This window comes from Rhinatrema bivittatum, chromosome 2 (genome assembly GCF_901001135.1).
Source record: "Rhinatrema bivittatum chromosome 2, aRhiBiv1.1, whole genome shotgun sequence".
Classification (NCBI taxonomy): Eukaryota; Metazoa; Chordata; class Amphibia; order Gymnophiona; family Rhinatrematidae; genus Rhinatrema; species Rhinatrema bivittatum.
Window position 1 is genome coordinate 140,727,360 of NC_042616.1, and position 20,587 is coordinate 140,747,946.

Here is a 20,587-nt window from a genome sequence, read left to right on the forward strand (position 1 = left end):
GGCTCTGTATGAAAAACGTTTTCTAGATGCCCCTTATTTTCAAGAGCTGCTCAAAGGTTCAGGGAATCAATCACCTTCTTAAGGTGGTAAGGACATCTGTCATGCTCCGAATTCTCTTCAGCAAGCAGTCCAGCTTATGAGGCTCCTCTTTAAGAAACTTCACCGCTTCCACTTCAACACGGAGGACTGCCCGCATTTTATTCTGTAAAGGTGGAAACTCTCCTAAAGGCAAGAGAACAACAAGGAATACATTTGTCACCCCCAACTGCAAAGCCAGGCCTGGCCTTTGAAGCACACCAACAAACTTCCATTTTCAATGTCAAGGCATCCGCGTTAACTGGGCCGGGTTGTTACGCAGCTATAAACACACAGGTGCAACTCCCCGCTGCAAAGTGGGGTGTACATATCGGCATGGCAACGGCACGCAGGACGTTCCAAAATACAAGTTATGCAAGTCAATTTACAGCTCGGCCTTGAAAAGCTTCCAGAACAGCCTCTCATCATGCAGTCAGATTTATAAATGTCAAAAACCTCCATGCAGAAAACAACTGGAGAGCAAAATGCTCTCATCTTCAATCCTCTAAAAAAAAAGGTTTGATGTCTGTATTTTTTAAAAACTGTTAATTCCTCCTTTACAGCTGGGAAGAGAACCTGCATCAACCGAGAACAAAGCCACAGGAGGCGAGATGAAGAGGGGGAAATGTACCTTTCAGGCTCGCTACCGATTCGCCTATTTGCCGCAGAAGAAACGCCCCATCTTCAACATCTTTCAGTGTAACCACTCTGTTAAAGGCCGTGGAGTTCTTTTTGAGTTCCTCAACAAAACCTTCCAGGTCACTAAATGAAAAAAGCAGAGAAACAGCACAAACTAAACATTGCAGTTACGTGTTTTCCCATTATGCATTGTGCCCCTTTGAACTGTAAACCGCTGCAACCTCTCCAGTGAGCATGCGGTATAGAAATGGACCGATCGATGGGAACCAGAGCTGCCTTGCGAGATGCTTCAAGAAAGCAGTGGTGAAGGCCCCCTCAGAGATAAAAAAAAACTTACCAGCAGGTGGCGCAGGAGCGTAATGTATCGCTCCATGAAGACGTCTGTTTAGATTACGGACAGATGTACTGTTGAGATTACTACCTGATAATCTCCTTTTCCTTAGTGTAGACAGATGGACTCAGTACAAATGGGGATAGTATCCCCATTTGTACTGAGTCCATCTGGCTACACGCCAGGAAATACGCATTTTTCTGATGGGCATGAAGGTTGGAAAAAAAAAGACACCTCATATAGCGAGGGGCAGCCCAAGCCTGCCCTGGGGACCCAACAGCCAGTTGGCGTTCTGAGGATATTCACAATGAATGTGCATGAATTAAATAAGCATGCGTTGGAGACCCTGCATATGCACATTTTTCTCATGCATACTCGTTGAAGATACCCTGAAAACCCAACTGGCTGAGGGGTCACTAGAACAGGTTGGGAAAGCCCTGCCTTAGCTCATCATTAAACCATATTTGGAAATTTTCCATGTTCTGAACCCAAGCTCTAGACTTTGGGAAAGTTCCCAGGTTCTTTGGAGCCCCAAACTTTAAAAAAAGGAAAAGATCCAAAACGATAGGAGCTTGAGATGGTCCAGAGAAGAGGAAGCTGTCTCTCTGCTGCACATGCTGCTGTGAGGACACTCATCTCCTTCCTTGTCAGCCTGAACACTGTGGACCATGCATGCAAGAAAGAGGCTTTTCTTTTCTTGCTGAGATCTGCAGCGCTGACTCTGCCACTGGAAGAAGACACAACTCCTTTGCATTGGAAAGTCTATATCACTGCTTTAGTTATGCAATACCGTAGATGTGTTCGTGCAGGACAGGTAATAGTTTAAGACTTAACTATGTGGCAGCTTTCACCGTGTTGCCTTTTACATTGAGTTTGATTAGGCACACAACCTAAACAGAAGACTGACCCATACGCAATGTTTTTACAAGTGTGGCAGGTTCAAAGTAATATCTGTAATCGGCTTGAAAAAAATCCTTGTCGATAAGTATGATGATTTCTGTTTCTCTTACTTTCCAACTGCATTTGCTTGTCATGTTCCAGATGGCAACAAAGATCACAAATTTAGGCCTAGATTTATCATTTTCCTATAAAATTTGCAAAAAATAGCACCTGTGATAAAAAAGGGGTGTGGTCGAGAGAGAGAGAGAGAGACTCTTTATAAGTCTCTCATATAAGGAAACTACCACTGTAAGAGGGGCAACTTGTAACTCGGGGTGAGGTTTTGGTGGTGGCCAAAATATTTGGGGGGGGGGCAGTTTTACATGCACAGTCAGAGGTACAAACAGCACAGTAGACATCAGTGAAGGTTATATGTGATTTGGAGTGATGAAATGTACACAAAGATGAGATTTGTACATTGTACTCTTGACCTAGCTTGATAGCAGCTATCCAAAGAGTGCATCAAGCTAGGTCAAGAGTACATAGTACAAATCTCATCTTTTTATACCTTTTATCACTCCAAATCACATACAATCTTTACGGATGGTAACTGTGCTGTTTCTACCTCTGACTGTGCAAGTAAAACTGACCCCCAAAATCTAGCACATTGTAAGAGGAGTCAGAATGACTCCTCGTACAATGGTATAAAAAGTTGACTAATATGTGTGCCTCCCCAGAGGCGCTCGCTCGCTCTCTCTCTCCCTTCTCCCTGCCTGAAATGGGATTTGTAATAAATATCACAAATCCTGGTTCAGCCATAACACATAGCTATTGCAGGCATAACGCCAGGAAAAAAGGTGTAGTTATTTCTAGCATTAAATCCCATGATAGCGTGCGTTACATTATCGCACGCAATATTAAGCACCCCTCATTTACTCCTCCCCCTTGACTACATTTTTCAAATTTGCATACGTATCTCGCGATCCGCTGTTTATCACATGCATTATCGTGGGCATTTAGGCCCTAATGCCCATGATAAGGCCCTAACGCGATTTGAAAAATGACCCCCTTAGTAACTCTTTATCAGGTCTAATAACTCTCTATAGCATTTCTTGATGTTATACCAGCACAGAACTCATTTTATGCCAATCACCAGAACACTGGATGTATTTTTAAGAGATTCCCTTAACTAGAGCTGTGTGACTGATGAAGCCGCACAGGGTGCTGCCATGGTAAGAGCTCTGCCACAGAGCGCCAGGGATACCGCCCTCCTTTCCTTGTTCTTCAAATCTCAGGAAGACCAACCACTATCTCCCTCTACCCCTCCAAGCCAGAAAAGGCATCATCCCCCCTGCCTGCACAGAACTCTGCTGAGGATAAGGCTGGTCCTGCCTGTAACCATTACAGTTGTGCATTTCTGATGTCCGTCTTGTGATAGCTGTACTTTTAGAAATTTTGGGATTTTCTCCATGGATAATCACAAAAAGGTTTCTGTCATTTTGAAATGTCTGAACTGATAATGGATACAAATCACTGCACCTCTATATTAATTTTCTTTGGCCCAAGTCTTATGGGAGTAGTCAAAAAATAATCATATAAATTAGGGAGGTCCATATTTGAAGGCTCTGGGTAACTTTTCGAGTTACCTGGACAAAAAATGAAAACTGAAGTTTCCCCCTGCTCCCCGGCTAGATTTTCTCTGAGTAACATTTTATCTGGATAATAAGAGGAGGTGATGGGGGCATGGCAAAATGTTAGCCAGCAGGCTCTAGATATCAAACCCAGCTTTGTCTGCGTGGCAGTGCACAGCACTGTCACCAAGCCATTTTATTCAATGAAAGCTTAATGTTCCAAAATCATTAGCAAAAACCCCAAACAGGTCAGCAAATGTTCTCTCGTTTTTTAACCGTAACCAAACCCTGACTACTGCTATGTGCATGTGTAGGAAGGACAGGTGTGTGTGTGTGTGTGTGTGTGTTTCGTTGAATCAATACTTTAATACTTAAATAATGTTTAATAATTAATAACTTAAATAATGTTATTAAATACTTTAATAATGAATCAATACTTCAAAGGGGCACAATGCATAATAGTTAGTTTGTTTTTTTCTACTTATTATAAAGCAATCGTTTGATATGTTCTATGTAAATCGTTTGATATGTTCCATGTAAACCGCCACACGGCGGTAGTTATTTCAGTTACCTGTGAACCGGAGTGATATGTATTTTATACAGGAACTTCCGGAATATAAAAAACCAAAAATAAATAAAATAAATAAATAAATAATAAACTTCTTCATTCTTGATCATTTTGTTAAACTCTATATAAAACACCTCAACGGAAAAGATCTCTCATAAGTTTTGCAGATTAGCTTTAGTTTTGTAGTAAATGAAAGGTATTACTTTACATACTGTTCAGGATGCAAAACAATGGTTATGACAACCTAGAAGTCTCACACAGAATTACTGAAGCCTGATTTCTGGAATGTATGTGCATGCCTACATGGAAACTTGTGCTCTGACCTAACATCTCCTGATAACTTGGCATGCATTAGAAGCAAAACATAAAAGTTAGTGGGTGACATAACTGCTTGCACACATTCATGGAATACGTGAATTCAATCAGAAAAGACCCCTTTCATGATCCTCAAACACACCCTGACATGTTTTAGAAAATCCAGTGTGCACTGAATGCAAAATTTAAAAGTTAATGGGTGATACAACTGCATGAGAGCATTTGTGGAAAATGAGGCCCTCCATGCCTTGGAGGAGCTTCCAGTGTTGTGTTTCCCTTGTTAAATGATTTAACGAACACAGATAATGTCTCTCCAAGGTGACGCACAGCTGGCAAGAGTCCCTGGATAATATTTTGGTAACACATCCTTGTCAGGGGCCTTTCTAGACCTTGGACCATCAAAGATTTTTTGGTGCACCTGGGCATGCTATCCTGATAGGGGTGAGGTGGGGAGGCTGATGATGGAGGACAATAAAAGGGCATAAGGCAACCCCCCTCTACCTAATACAGAAAATCTTCATAACAACAAAATAATTGAGCAGTATTTGTTAAGGGAATCAAAGTATACTTTCATAAATCATCCTTATCACTACAGATGTACAAAATAATTCTGCTTTAGGATTGTGACCCTAAAGCCTACCTATCATTATGTATTTCCTGAATGCAGGCAAAATATGCATGAATGGACGGTAACCAAAGTGGAAGTTTTGACAGTTGGTGCAACTGCTCCCAAGTTTCAAACCTGTGTTAATTCAACCCCTTTTTGTATGTTATCTTGTGTCCAATGTGTGCATATGTATTTTTCTGTGTAGTTACAATTAAGCAGACTTTGTATACTTACCAAGGATACTCTCTTTACAGAGCCAAGGAAATGGATCCCCTGTGTGACTGACGTGGTCACTTGGCTGTGAGTGTACCAGAAGTACTTTAAATTAAATTGGACAATCTAAAAACCCAAAATGAATTACACAAGCTTTGGAATTTATATAGCAAAAGGTTGAGGATCATGGCAGGATCAGTGGCATGCTTCACGAATTTTAAGAAGCGGGGAAGTACACGCATACTTACCAGTGTGCACAGAAAGTCTGGAGATTTTGGGCCAGAGGGATCCTGCACAATGGGTGGGTGAGTGAGGAGAGAGAGAGAGAGAGCGAGCGAGAGAGAGAGCGAGAGAGCGAGAGCGAGAGAGAGAGAATCTGACGCTCTATATATCTCTCACTGTAAGAGGGGCACTTTCAACTCAGGGTGGGTTTTGCGGGGATGTGGGGGTGATGGTGTTACATTGGTCTGCCTAAGGCGCAAGGGTCTGTAGACCCTTGTAACATCCCCATCCCCCCAAAACCCATGCTGAGTTGAAAGTGTCCCTCTTACAGTGGGAGATAAATAGAGCATCAGATTGTCTCTCTCTCGTGTGAGTAAAGGCTCCACACATTCTCGCAGTTGGGATATTTTAAATGATACGTGTGTACTTGCATGCACGATATAAAATTACGTGTATTTTTGCTCACGTGCCCAATACAGTGCGTTTATGGGCGCACGCGTGCTCTTTTTAAAATTTACCTGAAAGTGTTTACCTATTGATATTTAAATTTCCCAAGGAAACTCCTTAAGAATTACAGTCTAAATGCCGTTCAGCCATTTCAGATCCAAGCACGAGGGAAGTAAATGTGAGAAATACTCTCCACTTTAGACAACATTTTTTTTTTTTTTTAAAGATGATTGAATTATGAATGCATGTGACAGATGCACGAATGGAGGGTAAGCCAGGGCTGAAGCCTTGATGACTGGCGCTACTTCTCCCAAGTTTCAAACTTATGGTACTTTGTCTCTGTTACCAAGTAAGTGTCCAATATATGCAGACACATTTTTCTGCACATTTTCTGTCAGGCAGGGATTAGTGAATTGTGACTGTAGCCTGCAAAGAAACAATCTATGAAAACCAAAGGAAATATAGCAAAGTCTGCAACAGTTCGTTACTGGTTCCCTCAGTTTTGCAGATCAGTTAGTGAGATCCGGTATCACAAACCGTTACACCTTGTCCAATGAGTAAAAGCAGGATCATGGCCAAGGTTTAGGGATTGCAATTCCACGTTGTCATTATTTTGCCTTTCAGGCTCGTTGGCTTGCAGACCATTTATCATAAAGGGGAACACACTGTATTCAGAACCTACCCAGCAAACATGCTGGACGAAAGACGATAACAGAAGGATGGCGAGCAGCCAGTCTCCCTTGTTTGTTGTGAAACTTCTGATTGATTGAGGCACCGATGGGGAACACGTGGCACCACTGTCCCAGGTGACACAGTCTACAGGTATTCATGAAACAACTTATCAATTACAAATGCAAACAGCTCCACGGGCCCTGGCAGCCATCATATTTTTTTATGGCTCAAGAGCTGTCAAAGATTCACCAACTCTAATAGGAGGTGTTGTAGATTAATGGGTTGTAAATGATGCGACTGCCTGCTTGAGGAGGCTCTGATGCCAGGTTTTTCCGGTAGGCAGGTAAGAGAGGATTTTATTTATCAGCACCGTGCACACCTGTTCCAATGCTTACTTTCAGCAGTAAAATGACTGCACTGTGGAAATTGTTGGGGATTAGAGTCAAACGTTCCTCCACAGCCGAGTAAACATTTTATCAGACTGCGCCAGGCACAATGCTGGATTCTCAGTATATATATATATATATATATATATATATATATATATAAGTGTTACAGCAGTTTAAGCTGAAAATGTGAAAGTATTAATTGTGCTATTTCTAAGTTTGATTTAAAGCAGCAGTGTTAGCTAGATCAGAATATAAACGGGCCTGTTCCCTCTTCCTGGTCATATTGTTTCTTTTGAGGCCTTCTTTCTAGGCCTCTCAAATCTGTTTTACCTACTATATGCAATTTCTTATATTTTCACCTTGTTTTGTGTGTGCTATTAAGGCAATGCCCCCTGTTTTTAAAAACTCACCTTCCCTTTATCCATTTTTCAGTTATTTGAGTTATATCCATATTTTACAGGAGTCTGACTTCTGCATGAGGATTGGGTAACAACCCAGTAACAAATTAATTTACCAGGCTCTATAATGGTGGGATTGGCTATATAGGAACTCCTTTAAAACATGGAAACATTAACACCTCTGTGGGACTCCAATACATTGACTGAAACCTAGTTTTAACTGTCCAGTCCATATACTTTGTTCTTTCTCACCACAACTGATTGTTAGAATGTAAGAACATAAGAACATGCCATACTGGGTCAGACCAATGGTCCATCAAGCCCAATATCCTGTTTCCAACAGTGGCCAATCCAATTCACAAGTACCCAAACATTAAATAAATCTCAAGCTACTATTGCTTATTAATTAATAGCAGTTTATGGATTTTTCCTCTAGAACTTATCCAACCTTTTTTAAACCCAGTTACACTAACTGCTGTAACCACATCCTCTGGCAATGCATTCCAGAGCTTAACTATGCGCTGAGTGAAAAATAATTTTCTTTGATTTGTTTTAAATGAGCTACTTGCTAACTTCATGGAGGGCCTCCTAGTCCTTCTATTGTCTGAGAGAGTAAATAACCGATTTACATTAACCTGTTCAAGTCCGTTCATGATTTTGTAGAACTCTATCATACCCTCCTCAGTTGTCTCTTCTCCAAACTGAACAGCTCTAACTTCCTTAGCTTACCTCATAGGGCAGCCATTCCACGCCAATGTGATTTTGGTTGCCCTTCTCTGCACTTTCTCCATTGCAACTATATGTTTTTGGAGATGCGGCGATCAGAATTGTACACAGTATTCAAGGTGCGGCCCCACCATGGAGCGGTACAGAGGCATTATGACATTCCATCGTTTTATTTACCATTCCCTTCTTAATAATTCCTAACATTCTGTTTGCTTTTTTGATCGCCACAGCACACTGAGCCGACGATTTCAAAGTATTATCCACTATGACGTCTAAATCTCTTTCCTGGGTGGTAACTCCTACGACAGAACTTAATATTGTGTAATACAGCAAGGGTTATTTTTCCCTATATGTTGCTTTGTATGTGTACGTAACCGGTTACCAAGAAGTGTGCAGGAGATTTCTAGAGGTTTCCAACTCTCCAGGGCAAGTCAGAAGTGTGTTCCAGAGGGTTCCTGTTCTCTTAGATTTCATTTAGAGGGCAGAGAGTTCTGCTACTGTACAGCTCATGCAAACTGCAGGGCTGTGTGCTTTGCAATCATCCTTTCTGTTTAGGGGAGGGTGCGATAGGGGGATGTGATAGTTTGCTGTAAAGGATGAGGTAATGTGGGAAGTGTGTTCCCTCCACGGGGAATGGGTTGTGGTTAGTGAGAGTCTAAATAAGATACCCCCCTCCCCCCCCCCACACACACAGAAATCATTTGGTTGTTGTCTTGTGAGTCCTGGGAAGAAACAGCACTTGTGAGGCATCCAGAGATTTCTGAAGCCAGGATTAGGAAGAGATTCCACGCCGAGGAAAAAGTGTTTGGCAGCCTACTAGAGGGAAGACACCTTATCAAATAAAGGGGTAAAGTCCTTGTCTGGGAAAGCTCCAGTACGTTGAACTATTTTTTTGGATTGATACTGCCCCGTTGGCTTTGGGGTTGAAGCTCTGGGTGAGTGGGATCCCTCCTGCTTGAGAAGAGAGAGAATTTACTTGTTGTACTGTATCCTGACACATACTGCCCGATTCTTCTGATTTGCTACCTGCTTTTTGGATTTTTCTAATAAACGTCAGCTTTTTGGAAATAAGAACTAATATGGCCCTTGGACTTTGTAAAATAGAAATGACGGCAGAAAAGGAACAATGGACCATCCAGTCTGCCCAGCAAGTTTATGGAAGTTTCTGTTGAGCCATACAAGTCCCCCCCCCCCCCCCCCCCATTCTTATCAGTTTCCCAGACCATCAAAGTCAGGGCCCTTGTTCTCTGTTATCTTCTGCCGTAGAAGCAGAGAGTAATGTTGGAGTTGATAGTAATGTTGGCGTTGCATCAGGAGTTTCAGGCTTATTGGTTAAGGATAGTAAGAGCCGCATCAGCAAGTTACCCCTAGGTTTATTTTTCCGAGACTATAAATTTATGTACTTGTTGGTTGCTGTCTGAATCTAATTCCCCTTTTCCTCGTTTCTCCCTGCCATTGAAGCAGAAAGCAATAGTGGAGTTTTATCAACAGTATGAAGGCTTATTGATTAAGGGTAATAACCGCCAAACCAGCAAATTACCCCCATTCTTCATTTCCATCCTCTAGCCTTTAGGGCTCCACAGTGTTTATCCCATACCTCTTTGAATCCTTTCACTGTTTTTGACTTCACCCCCTACTACGAAAGGGGTATCCACCACCCTGTCCGTGAAGAAATATTTCCTGACATTGGTTCTGAGTCGTCCTCCCTGGAGTTTCATTTTGTGACCCTGAGTTCTACTGATTTCTTTCCAATGGAAAATGTTGTCGATTATGCATCATTCAAACCTTTCAGGTATCTGAAGGTCTGTATCATATCTCCCCTGCACCTCCTTTCCTCCAGGGTATGCATATTTAAGTCCTTCAAGCTCTTCCCTTGGACCTCCCAGAGACTGATCTGGTCCCTGCTGGCGATTCCTGCAGGACCTTAACTGTTCCCAGGGCTGCAGCAGTGTAACTCACCTCCTCTGCAGCATCTAAAGGTGACACTAAGGAAAAGGGGGATTTCATGTAAGAGAAAGTACCCCCTACTTGGTCAGCCTCTTCCTTCTGAGCAATTCCTTCAGTGATGGTAACAGCCTTGTGCCTGCAGGCACACAATTAGGGCTTCTGCTTATTGGATTAAATGGATAAACTCAATAAACACCCCCATCCACCAGCAACATGAAATATGGGTTTATCGATAAGCACTGTAATCTGGGCTCTGCTGCCTCTCCCCCCTCGTTGGTGCAGAGCTGTGGTGCCTCTCTTCTTCATAGACTCTTTACTGCATGTGTCCCTGTGCGCTGTTCCTCCCATTCAGGGTTAATATTGCAGAACTGGGGGGTTCACAGTGAACTGGAGCTCCCGTAGTTTCAATACATAGCAGAACAGTCCTAAAGTACAGGAATCGCGGGGGCTCAAATTCAGTGTTGGTCTCACTCTGTCCCCATATTATCAGCAGCTGCAGCCTTGAATGTGAGGAGGCGACGGCAGTGGAGCAGTGGCAAGTGAGTGGTGTGCTGGGGTTCAGATTATGAAGGCTAGGCTGGGGCGTATTGTGAGGCGGAGTGGATTTACCAGTAGGCAGAATAGGCATGTGCCTACAGGCAGCCCCCAGATGAGTGAGTCACAGGCCTTAATGGTGGAGGCAGACTTGGACGTTGTTGCTGTCACGGAGACATGGCTCACGGATTCTCATGACTGGGATACGGCCATATCGGGCTATAACTTGTTAAGGAATGACAGAAAGGACAAAAAAGGGGGAGTAGCACTTTATGTAAAAAATAATATCCAAGCAAATGAACTGCAAGGAAAGGGGGGTGGAGAAGAAGCATTTTGGGTCGTCCTAAAAAAAGATGACGGTACATCCATCTTTACTGGAGTGGTGTACAGGCCTCCAACTCAAACGGAAGAACTAGACAGAGATCTGATCAAAGGCATTATAAAGGTGGGAAAGAAGGGGAAAGTGTTGATTGTTGGTGATTTTAATCTGCCAGACGTGGATTGGAGAATCCCTTCTGCAGAATCTAACAGAAGTAGAGAGACAGTGGATGCCCTGCAAGGGGCTCTATTCAAACTAATGGTAATGGAGCCCACGACTGAGGGAGTTTTACTTGACCTAGTGCTCACTAATGGGGAGAATGTCTCTAACGTCTGGATGGGTGCCCACCTCAGGACTAGTGATCATCAAACAGTATGGTTTGATATTGCAAATAGGATCCGGAGAAGTGACCCGAGTTTTGAACTTCAAAAAAACAGACTTTGTCGAAATGGGGAAATATCTGGAGGCATAACTTGAAGACTGGGAGAAAATGGGAGAAGTCGAACAACAGTGGGCCAAACTAAAAGGACCAATTACAAAAGCAACAAATTTGTATGTTAGAAAAGTAAACAAAAGTAAGAGAAATAAAAATCCATTCTGATTCACAAAGGAGGTGGCTGATTTAATAAAAGCAAAAAAAAACTAAAACAGCTTTTAAGAAATATAAAGAATCCCAAAAAGTGGAACACAGGGAGGATTATCTGGTGAAACTGAGGGAGATGAAAAAAGTAATCAAGAAAGCAAAATGTCAGGCAGAGGAAAGGATTGGCAAGGAGATTAAGCGAGGTGACAAAACATTTTTCAGATATATCAGAGAAAAGAGAAAGGTACATAGTGGTATAGTGAAATTGAAAGGGGACAAGGATCAGTGGGTGGAGAGAGATGATGAATTAGCAGAAATATTAAACAAATACTTCAATTCAGTGTTCACAAAAGAAGACCCTGGAGAAGGACCGTCACTTTTTATCAAGACTGTAGAAGGGGGTGGAGTAGATGAAACTCCATTTATGGAAGAGAATGTATGGGAAGAGCTAAGAAAACTGAAAGTGGATAAAGCCATGGGGCCTGATGAGGTTCACCCCAGAATAGTGAGGGAACTCAGAGATGTGCTGGCGGGTCCACTGTGTGACCTGTTCAATAGATCTTTGGAAAAAAGTGTAGTGCCTAGTGACTGGAGAAGAGCGGTGGTGGTCCCGTTTCACAAGAGTGGGAGCAGAGAAGAGGCTGGAAAGTACAGGCCGGTTAGCATCACCTCGGTGGTGGGAAAATTAATGGAGACTCTGCTGAAAGAAAGGATAGTGAACTATCTACAATTCGGTGGGTTGCTCGATCAGAAGCAGCATGGATTCACCAGGGAAAGGTCCTGTCAGACGAATCTAATTGATTTCTTTGATGGGGTGACTAGAGAAGTGGATCAGGGAAGAGCGCTCGATGCAATTTACTTGGATTTTAGTAAATCTTTTTATACGGTCCCACACAGAAGACTCAACAACAAAATGAGAAGCTTGGAAGTCAGCTCCAAAGTGTTGGTGTGGATTACAAACTGGTTGACGGATAGAAGACAACGGGTGATGGTAAATGGAACCTACTCTGAAGAGAGAATGGTGTTAAGTGGAGTGCCACAAGGATCGGTGTTGGGACCGGTACTGTTTAACATCTTCATGAATGACATTGTGGAAGGGTTAGAAGGTAAAGTTTGTCTATTTGTGGATGATAGTAAGATCTACAACAGAATGGACACGCCGGAAGGCGTACAGAGAATGAGACGGGATTTAAGGAAGCTGGAAGAGTGGTCGAACATATGGCAGCTGGGATTCAATGCCAAAAAATACAGAGCCATGCATCTGGGGCCTGATAATCCAAAAGAACTATATGCATTGGGGGGTGAAGGGCTGATGTGCACGGAACAGGAGAGAGACCTAGGGGTGATAGTGTCTAACGATCTGAAGTCGACGAAGCAGTGTGACACGGCGATAGCCAAAGCCAGAAGAATGATAGGCTGCATAGAGAAAGGAATATCTAGTAAGAATAGGGAAGTGATAATCCCCTTGTACATGTCTTTGGTGAGACCTCACCTGGAGTACTGTGTTCAGTTCTGAAGACCGTATCTCAAAGGAGACAGGGTCAGGATGGAGGCGGTTCAGAAAAGGGCGACCAAAAATGGTGGGAGTCTCGATAGAATGACTTATGAGGAGAGGTTGAGGAACCTGAATATGTATACCCTGGAGGAGAGGAGAGCAGGGCTAATATGATACAGACCTTCAGATACTTGAAAGGTTTTAATGATCCTTGGTCGTCAAACCTTTTCCATTGGGAACAATTTAGTAGAACTAGGGGTCACGATTTGAAACTCCAGGGAGGAAGACTTAGAACCAATGTCAGGAAATATTTTTTCACTGAGAGAGTGGTGGATGCCTGAAATGCCCTTCCGGAGGAAGTGGTGAAGACTAAAACTGTGAAGGATTTCAAAGGGGCATGGGATAAATACTGTGGATCCCTAAAAGGCTAGAGGTTGAGAATAAATAAAAAAGCTAAACCGGCACGGAGCGGCAGTTACTACCCTTAACAGAAACGTGGGGGTAACCTGCACTGAGCGGCAGTTATTACCTTGGGAAGCTTGCAGGGCAGACTAGATGGACCATGTTGGTCTTTTTCTGCCGTCATTACTATGTTTTACATTACCAGCTGCGGTGCCGTGCTATCTTCTGGCAGGGCAGGGGAAGAGCAGGCAGACGGCTGTTCACATGCCATAGGGCAGGCGGCCAGCCATGAGTGGGGCTTTCAGCAATTATGCACCAAACAATTTGGTACAGGACACCAATAACCCCTATGACTTGAGCCTTGCTACCTCACTTTCAGAAAAAAAAAAGTCAAGGCACAGCTCTTCAGACAGGCATTCCCTGCAGAAACCCCTGACCAACCTGTTCTCACTCCTTCTTCAGAGTCCAAACTGGGAACTTGCACTCTCTTGTTTTCCAACTGCAAACTGAACATCACCATAATATATTTCAATTGCAATTTGTCTGTTCCTAAATTTGTTTGTAAATGATTTGTTCCTAAATTTAATTGTAATCTGCCTTGAGGCTATTCTTGGTTAAAGATGGAATATGATATAAAATCAACGACTGATTGCTGGAGCTGAGCATTGTGCGTGTTTCTTGTACATTGCTGTGCTGGGCTGGGGGAAAGGGGGATTGTGAGAGCTTCAACAGAAATGGATGTTATTCTAATTTTAGAATAATCTATTTTACAAGAAATGTTAAAAATTAGAAAACTATAATAAAAATTTACTGAAAAAATTTACCCAATGATCTTGCCTGCAAGGCAAAAAAACACTTATTTTTAGCCTCCTAAAAAAACCCCATCCTGACCTAATAATGCTGCCGGAACCACGATGTTTTCCAAGGCTCGGGCCCCTCTCTCAGGGCGAACCCATTCCAGGGCCCCCTGCCCTTCACAAAGAAAAGAGAACTCTTCCCGGGGCTCCCGCCGGCTTCTCCGGGATCGGTTGCATTACCTCGTGGCGCCCGTCTCCACCACTCCGGGTTCAGGGATGTGAACAAGACTCCCTTTCCATCGGCCGAAGGCAACAGGGGCATCACCAGTCCCTTCTGAACGGCGCTCGCCTATCTCTTAGGACCAACCAACCCATATTCAACTGCTGTTCACATGGAACCCTTCTCCACTTCGGCCTTCAAAGTTCTCGTTTGAATATTTGCTACTACCACCAAGATCTTCACTCGCGGTGGCTCCTCCTGGGCCCTCGCCCCGGGCTTCCGTGCCCACCGCGGCGGCCCTCCTACTCGTCGCGGCTTAGCCCCCGCGGCTCTCGCGGCCGGCGACGGCTGGGTATGGGCCCGACGCTCTAGCGCCATCCATTTTCAGGGCTAGTTGATTCGGCAGGTGAGTTGTTACACACTCCTTAGCGGATTCCGACTTCCATGGCCACCGTCCTGCTGGAAAATAAACCCCTAAGAGAAAGCTACAATGGGGTCTGTGACGACAGCAGAGGAATTAGGAGAGAGAAAAATATAAAAAAAATTTAGGATGGTTCCAGGTCCCTTACTTAGATCTTTCAGAATTAGCAATGACGGCGTAGAAAATTTGCTTTACAGTGAAATGAAGTTTTCTTCAAGGTAGAACAACCAGAATCATGAGAGCTAAAGTCCTTTTTTGGACAGCAGGGAGGGAGGGGAATGAGAAGTGTCGGAGGCAGGAAGGGGATGAGCTTGGGTTACTTTTTTTTCATGAGATTACAGAGGGAGGTAGAATCCCTCTGCTGGTGGGCTTTTTGTTGTGAAAATCTTTTACAGAGTTAGGCGGAAGATGGGGGTAATTTTGGAGATCTGAGACAGCAGGTGGGAGGAATGGGACATTTGGCCCCCCCCTAGGATAATCTCTCTTATTTTAAACCAGGAAGGTTGCCCAGTTAACGTCCGGTCTGTTATTTGGCCAACCAGAATTAACCAGGTAACTTCAGAATATCAGCACTGGCCGGCCAAGGTTTAATGCCCCCTTTTTGTTCAGCTAAATTTTGTGTGGCGTATGATTTGCCTGGACCAACTTTATTTGGTCGGCAGGGGGCGTGGAAGGGAAGAGACTGAAGCATCAAGAAAGTTAGCTGAATAAATCTTCTGAATATCGACCCCAATATGAATAGACACACAGCCCTGTTTGTGGTGTAACGATCGCGGAAGGTCTCAAGGGAATTCTCCGCGAATTGGAAAGAGAAGATACTGATTTACTGTGACCATTTGGTCCTTTTCTGCCATCATTTCTATGTTTCTATCATCTGAGACTAACTATTTGTTTGCTTTTTGACATTTTTGCAGAATCATTATCAGATACTTTCACATCCTCATCCGTTATTATATGGAATATTACAGGGCTCCAATTTCTCCCTGAATGTATTCAATATTTGCATATCCCTGCTGGTTAACATTCTAAGTGATTTCCATATCTCTTATTGCTGCTATGTGGATGACACCCAGTTATTTGTTAACACCAGGAGCAGATCCTTGTCAGGCAGTGTCTAACCTGAATGCATGCCTAGAAAAGATTTTTTATTGGCTGCAGATTATCAAATTAAAGCAAACCCCAGGTAAAACAGAAGTTCTCTGGATGGGAGAAGATCCTAGTTACCTTATATCAGATGTGATCCTTGAGGGGATGGTCCTCCCTATCCACTGCTAAGATCTCAGTTTAGGAGTTTTGCTAAACTCTAAGCTTAGTTTTGAAGCCAAAATTTCAGCTGTGGCAAAGGCTGCTTTTTGTCATCTTCAACCATATTTTGATGAGCCAGCTTTTGCCTCAGCTGTTGAAGCATCTGTGCTCTCATGCTTCAATTACTGCAACTCTTCATACGCCAAATTAACCATTTCGATGCCTTCAGCTGATCCAGAATGCTCCCTTGCTAAAAATATCTACATTGGTTTCAGGTTTAGTACCGGTCCCATGATGTCCATAACTATACACAAAGCAAGTTTACAACTGTACATCAGAATAAATAAAAATATATCAAATAAATAACTATTAAAATGAACATATGCATTAAAACTAAAACAAAATAAACATCAGTAACAATAAATGAATAAATAAAAGTGCCCTTTGTGCTCAAGGGGCTAAAGGATTATGCTCCTTCATATCTCAGCCGCTATCTGAAACCTTATATGCAGTCTTACCACTTTCGTTCAGCGGCGCAAACTTTGTTGGAGATTCCCTCACTAAAGGGAATGAGACTGACAGGCATGAGGGATCAAGCCTTTTCTTGAGTAGCACCAAGGCTCTAGAACTCCCTCTATTAACATTTGGTTGGTTGGGAACCTGTTAGATTTCTGGAAGCTGCTTAAGTCATGTCTCTTTTAAATGTATTTACATTACACAAGAAAACGGGCTTTTATACTGTGATCTGTGCATTTGACTACACTCTTACATCAGGCGTTTTCTTGTGCAATCCCTCACAGGCCGATTCAGTAAAGTCCGCGGGAGAGCGGACGAACGCCCGCTCTCCCGGCGCGCGCACCGGCCCCTTGCCGGTGCACGCGATGCAGTATTCAAATTAGGTGGCGCGGTAGAAACAGGGAATAGGAGGTGCTAGGGACACTAGCGCGTCCCTAGCGCCTCCTTTTTGACAGGAGCGGCGGCTGTCAGTGGGTTTGATAGCCGACGTTCAATTTTGCCGGTGTTGGTTCTCGAGCCCGCTGACAGCCACGGGCTCGGAAACCGGATGCCAGCAAAATTGAGCGTCCGGTTTTCGGCCCGACAGCCGCGGGCCGAATTCAAATTGATTTTTTTTTTACTTTTTTTACTCTTCGGGACCTCCGACTTAATATCGCCATGATATTAAGTCAGAGGGTGCACAGAAAAGCAGTTTTTACTGCTTTTCTGTGCACTTTCCCGGCGCCGGAAGAAATTAGTTAATTTCTGAAAGTAAAATGTGCGGCTTGGCTGCACATTTTACTTTCTGTATCCCGTGCGCATACCTAATAGGGCCATCAACATGCATTTGCATGTTGAGGGTGCTATTAGGTGCCGCGGGTTGGACGCGCGTTTTCCTCCCCTTACTGAATAAGGGGTAAGGGAAAATGCGCGTCCAATAGCAGGCTAACAGTGCATGCGCTCCGTTGGAGCGCACTGTACTGTATCGGCCTGTCAGGGAGACGGGCAGGGAGGAGGGAATGTGTTGCATTTGCTACTGGAGCTGTTAACTTTAAGAAAGGATTTGAAAAGCTTTTTATTTAACCCAGGTTAGGGGACATTTTGTGATAAAGCTCTCCTCGTTAATATTCTATTTCTTTAATTTTATTATGCACTGCATTGCTGCTATGTATTTTTATTATTATATGCTTTATTCTTTTTGTATTTGCTGTAATGTTTATACTGCAACTTTAATCCACCTTGGGCAGTTTCTTAAGGATGGGATAAATATCCAAGCACATAAATAAAGAAATGTATAGCTCTTGGTTACCTCCGATTTTCCTGGCCAGAGTCCGAAGACTTATATAATGAGCCTTTGCACAAAGGGCATTTTTACTTATTCATTCATTGTTGATGTTTATTTTGTTTTAGTTTTAATGTATCTGTTCATCTTAACTGTTATTTATTTGTTGTATTTTTATTTATACTGATGTATAGTTGGTAAAATTGCTTTGTGCATAGTTATGGACACCATGGAATAAATTAAAAAATTAATCATATAAATGATTAAAAAACAGTCCTTTTTGTTTATTGCTTTACTTTTTTGGGGGGCAGAGGGGTTTGTTTTTTTCACTTCATTTGAGTTTTATTTTATTAGAAATAAAATTTAAAAACAGGAAAACCCAACAACCAGAAAATGGTGACAGGTCCAGGCCCTTCCCTTGCTGACTAAATGCACTGAACATCCCCCCACCCATCTTACTCCGCAGCCAGGGTACAAACAGGACAGACACAATCCCTAGTAGCTCCTGCCCCATCAATGTTGTACTTTAAAATTGGTGCTGGCTGACATTTTAGAGTAATCTTAGTTATATTCCGTCTGTCGTGACAATTCAAAGCAGATTACATTCAGGCACAGTATTTCCATAACCCCAGAGGGCTTACAGTCAGGGAGGGTAACTTTCAAACAGGCGCGCAGGCACACTTATGTGCACATATGTTGGCGTACGCCCAGGGACGTGGGGATTTTATAACTTGCACATGCATACGTGAGCATGTTATAAAATAGCTTGGGGGCGAGCACAAGTGCGCCCAATTTTAAGCTTGTGCACACCCAGCCACATAAATCGGGATTCAGCTGTGTAAATCAGGGAATTTTAAAATCTGTGTGCATCCACGCCACTACCAGTTTCTCCAGTTCGTCCATCAGTTTGCCCAGTGGAGTGCCACTTCCTCAAGACCCCCCTGTTTTAATAGCCTGACATCCCTCCAGTAAAGCCAAACCCTTCAAACGTTTCTGGGAAGCTTGCAACTGGACTTACACGAAGTAAAGTTACACAGCACTGGGCCTGGCAAGCGCCCGGGTGCGTGAGTATTTACGAGCACATCTCTTGGCTCTGCCCCGAAATGCCCATGCCTCATCCAGACCACGCCCCTTTTTGAATCCAACTTGAGCTGTGCGTGCCATGGAAGATGCATGTGGTTCCATATATGCACATATATGGGCACAGAGAAATCTACAGTATTATATAACCTGCATGTATCTGGTCCAAACAGATTATAAAATATATGCATGTCCACCCCTCTGCATATGCATGCATGTTTCATTATGCACGAATATCAGCAAGGCACTGAAAAATGCACACTTTTTCTACCTATTTTATAAACACACGCATATATATTTTCCATGAAAAAAAATTAGAACTTGCTAATGTAAAACTCCGATGTATATGTGGAAGTAGGCATAGTTTATATAACATGTGCGGAACTGAAATCACCAGTTAGCTGATACCTCCACCAGTTCACCCAGTCTATCTCCAGTTCATTGAGAGTCTCCTAGTATGTCACCCTAAACTCCAGCCCAGTTCATCCAGATTGCTCACCAACCATAGCAGACAACAGGCGTCTGATATCAATTGTGCTAGATAATTAACAGGTGTAAAATTGCAGAAGTAAGTTGCCTAATGTGCTGTTATGAAAAAGCAACTTGTGTGCCTTCTTCCTGGCACCGCCCCAGAACACCCACAGACTGCCTCTTTTTAAAGCAGGTAAATGTGTGCAAGAAAATGAATATGCGCTTGCACATTTGATGTTTATAAAATAAGTACAAGCGAATCAGGGCCAGCGCGTCTCAATAGGTGAACTAGGCGGTTGCCTAGGGTGCCAGCCATTAGAGGGCGACAAAGAGCAGCCATGCGGGGCCGTGAGAGGAGCCCATCCCACTCACGGCCAAAAGGAGTAGAGACTCGGCAGACCGTGAGCAGCACCCATCTTGCTCGCGGCAGAGAAAAGCAGAGACTTTGCGGGCAGTGAGCAGCACCCATCCTGCTTGCAGCCGAGAAAAGCAGACACCCAGCAGCGGCTGAGAGAAGCAGAGTCTCAGCAGGCCTCAAGCAGCGTCTCTGTTTGTGTGAGAGGGATTGTGTGTGTATGAGAGAGCAATGGTGTCAGTGAGAGAGAGGGAGGGAGCCTAGGGTGTAAGGGTGCGTGTGTGAATGAGACAAGGAACTTACGCGAGGATGCAGGCAGGGGTAGGTTTTCGGGGGTTGCGCACGTATCTTTGAAAATCTACCCCTAAGAGTGTGTGTAAGAGAGGGGGCCCATCTGAGTGAACGAGGTCGGGGCCAGAGCTGGGGAGGGAGAGTGGGCGCAAGGCAGGTGGGGTTTGCCTAGGGCCTAATATCCTTGCACCGGCCCTGAAGCTACTTATGTATGTATTTGCTAATTGTACGCATTTAATCCTTTGAAAATTAACTCATAAGTTTGTGCTTGAGGTAATGGAGGGTGAAGTAATTTGCCCAAGGCCACAAGGTGTGGCAATGGGATTTGAACCCTGGCTTCCCTGGGTTGCAGGGAGCATGGCCATAACGCCAAAATGGTGCTGACTTTAGATCAACTGGCAACATTTTGAAGTCTAGCACTTGCAGGGCAGGAGCAAATAGGGTTCAGAACTGCTCCATGAGAACTTCAGTTCTGGGGTAATTTTCAGGGAAGGTGGGGGGGGGGGGGGCTTTTTTCACCGCATTTAGTCAGCAGGGT

General features: G+C 43.6%; 1 protein-coding gene across 20 annotated transcripts in view; it reads right to left on the bottom strand.

Moving 5' to 3' along the window:
* KIAA1217 (KIAA1217 ortholog) overlaps window positions 1-20,587 on the bottom strand; it is a 925,495-nt gene that overhangs the window by 37,000 nt on the left and 867,908 nt on the right. For all 20 annotated transcript variants that reach the window (XR_003854495.1, XR_003854494.1, XR_003854493.1 and 17 more), the window contains 2 exons: window positions 707-837; window positions 75-222 (listed from right to left, as the gene is read on the bottom strand). Coding sequence is in view for 17 of the 20 variants with exons in the window: in XM_029588689.1 (XP_029444549.1) it covers window positions 75-222; window positions 707-837 (279 nt within the window). In the remaining 3 variants the exon portion in view is untranslated. The remainder of the gene's footprint in view (window positions 1-74; window positions 223-706; window positions 838-20,587) is intronic.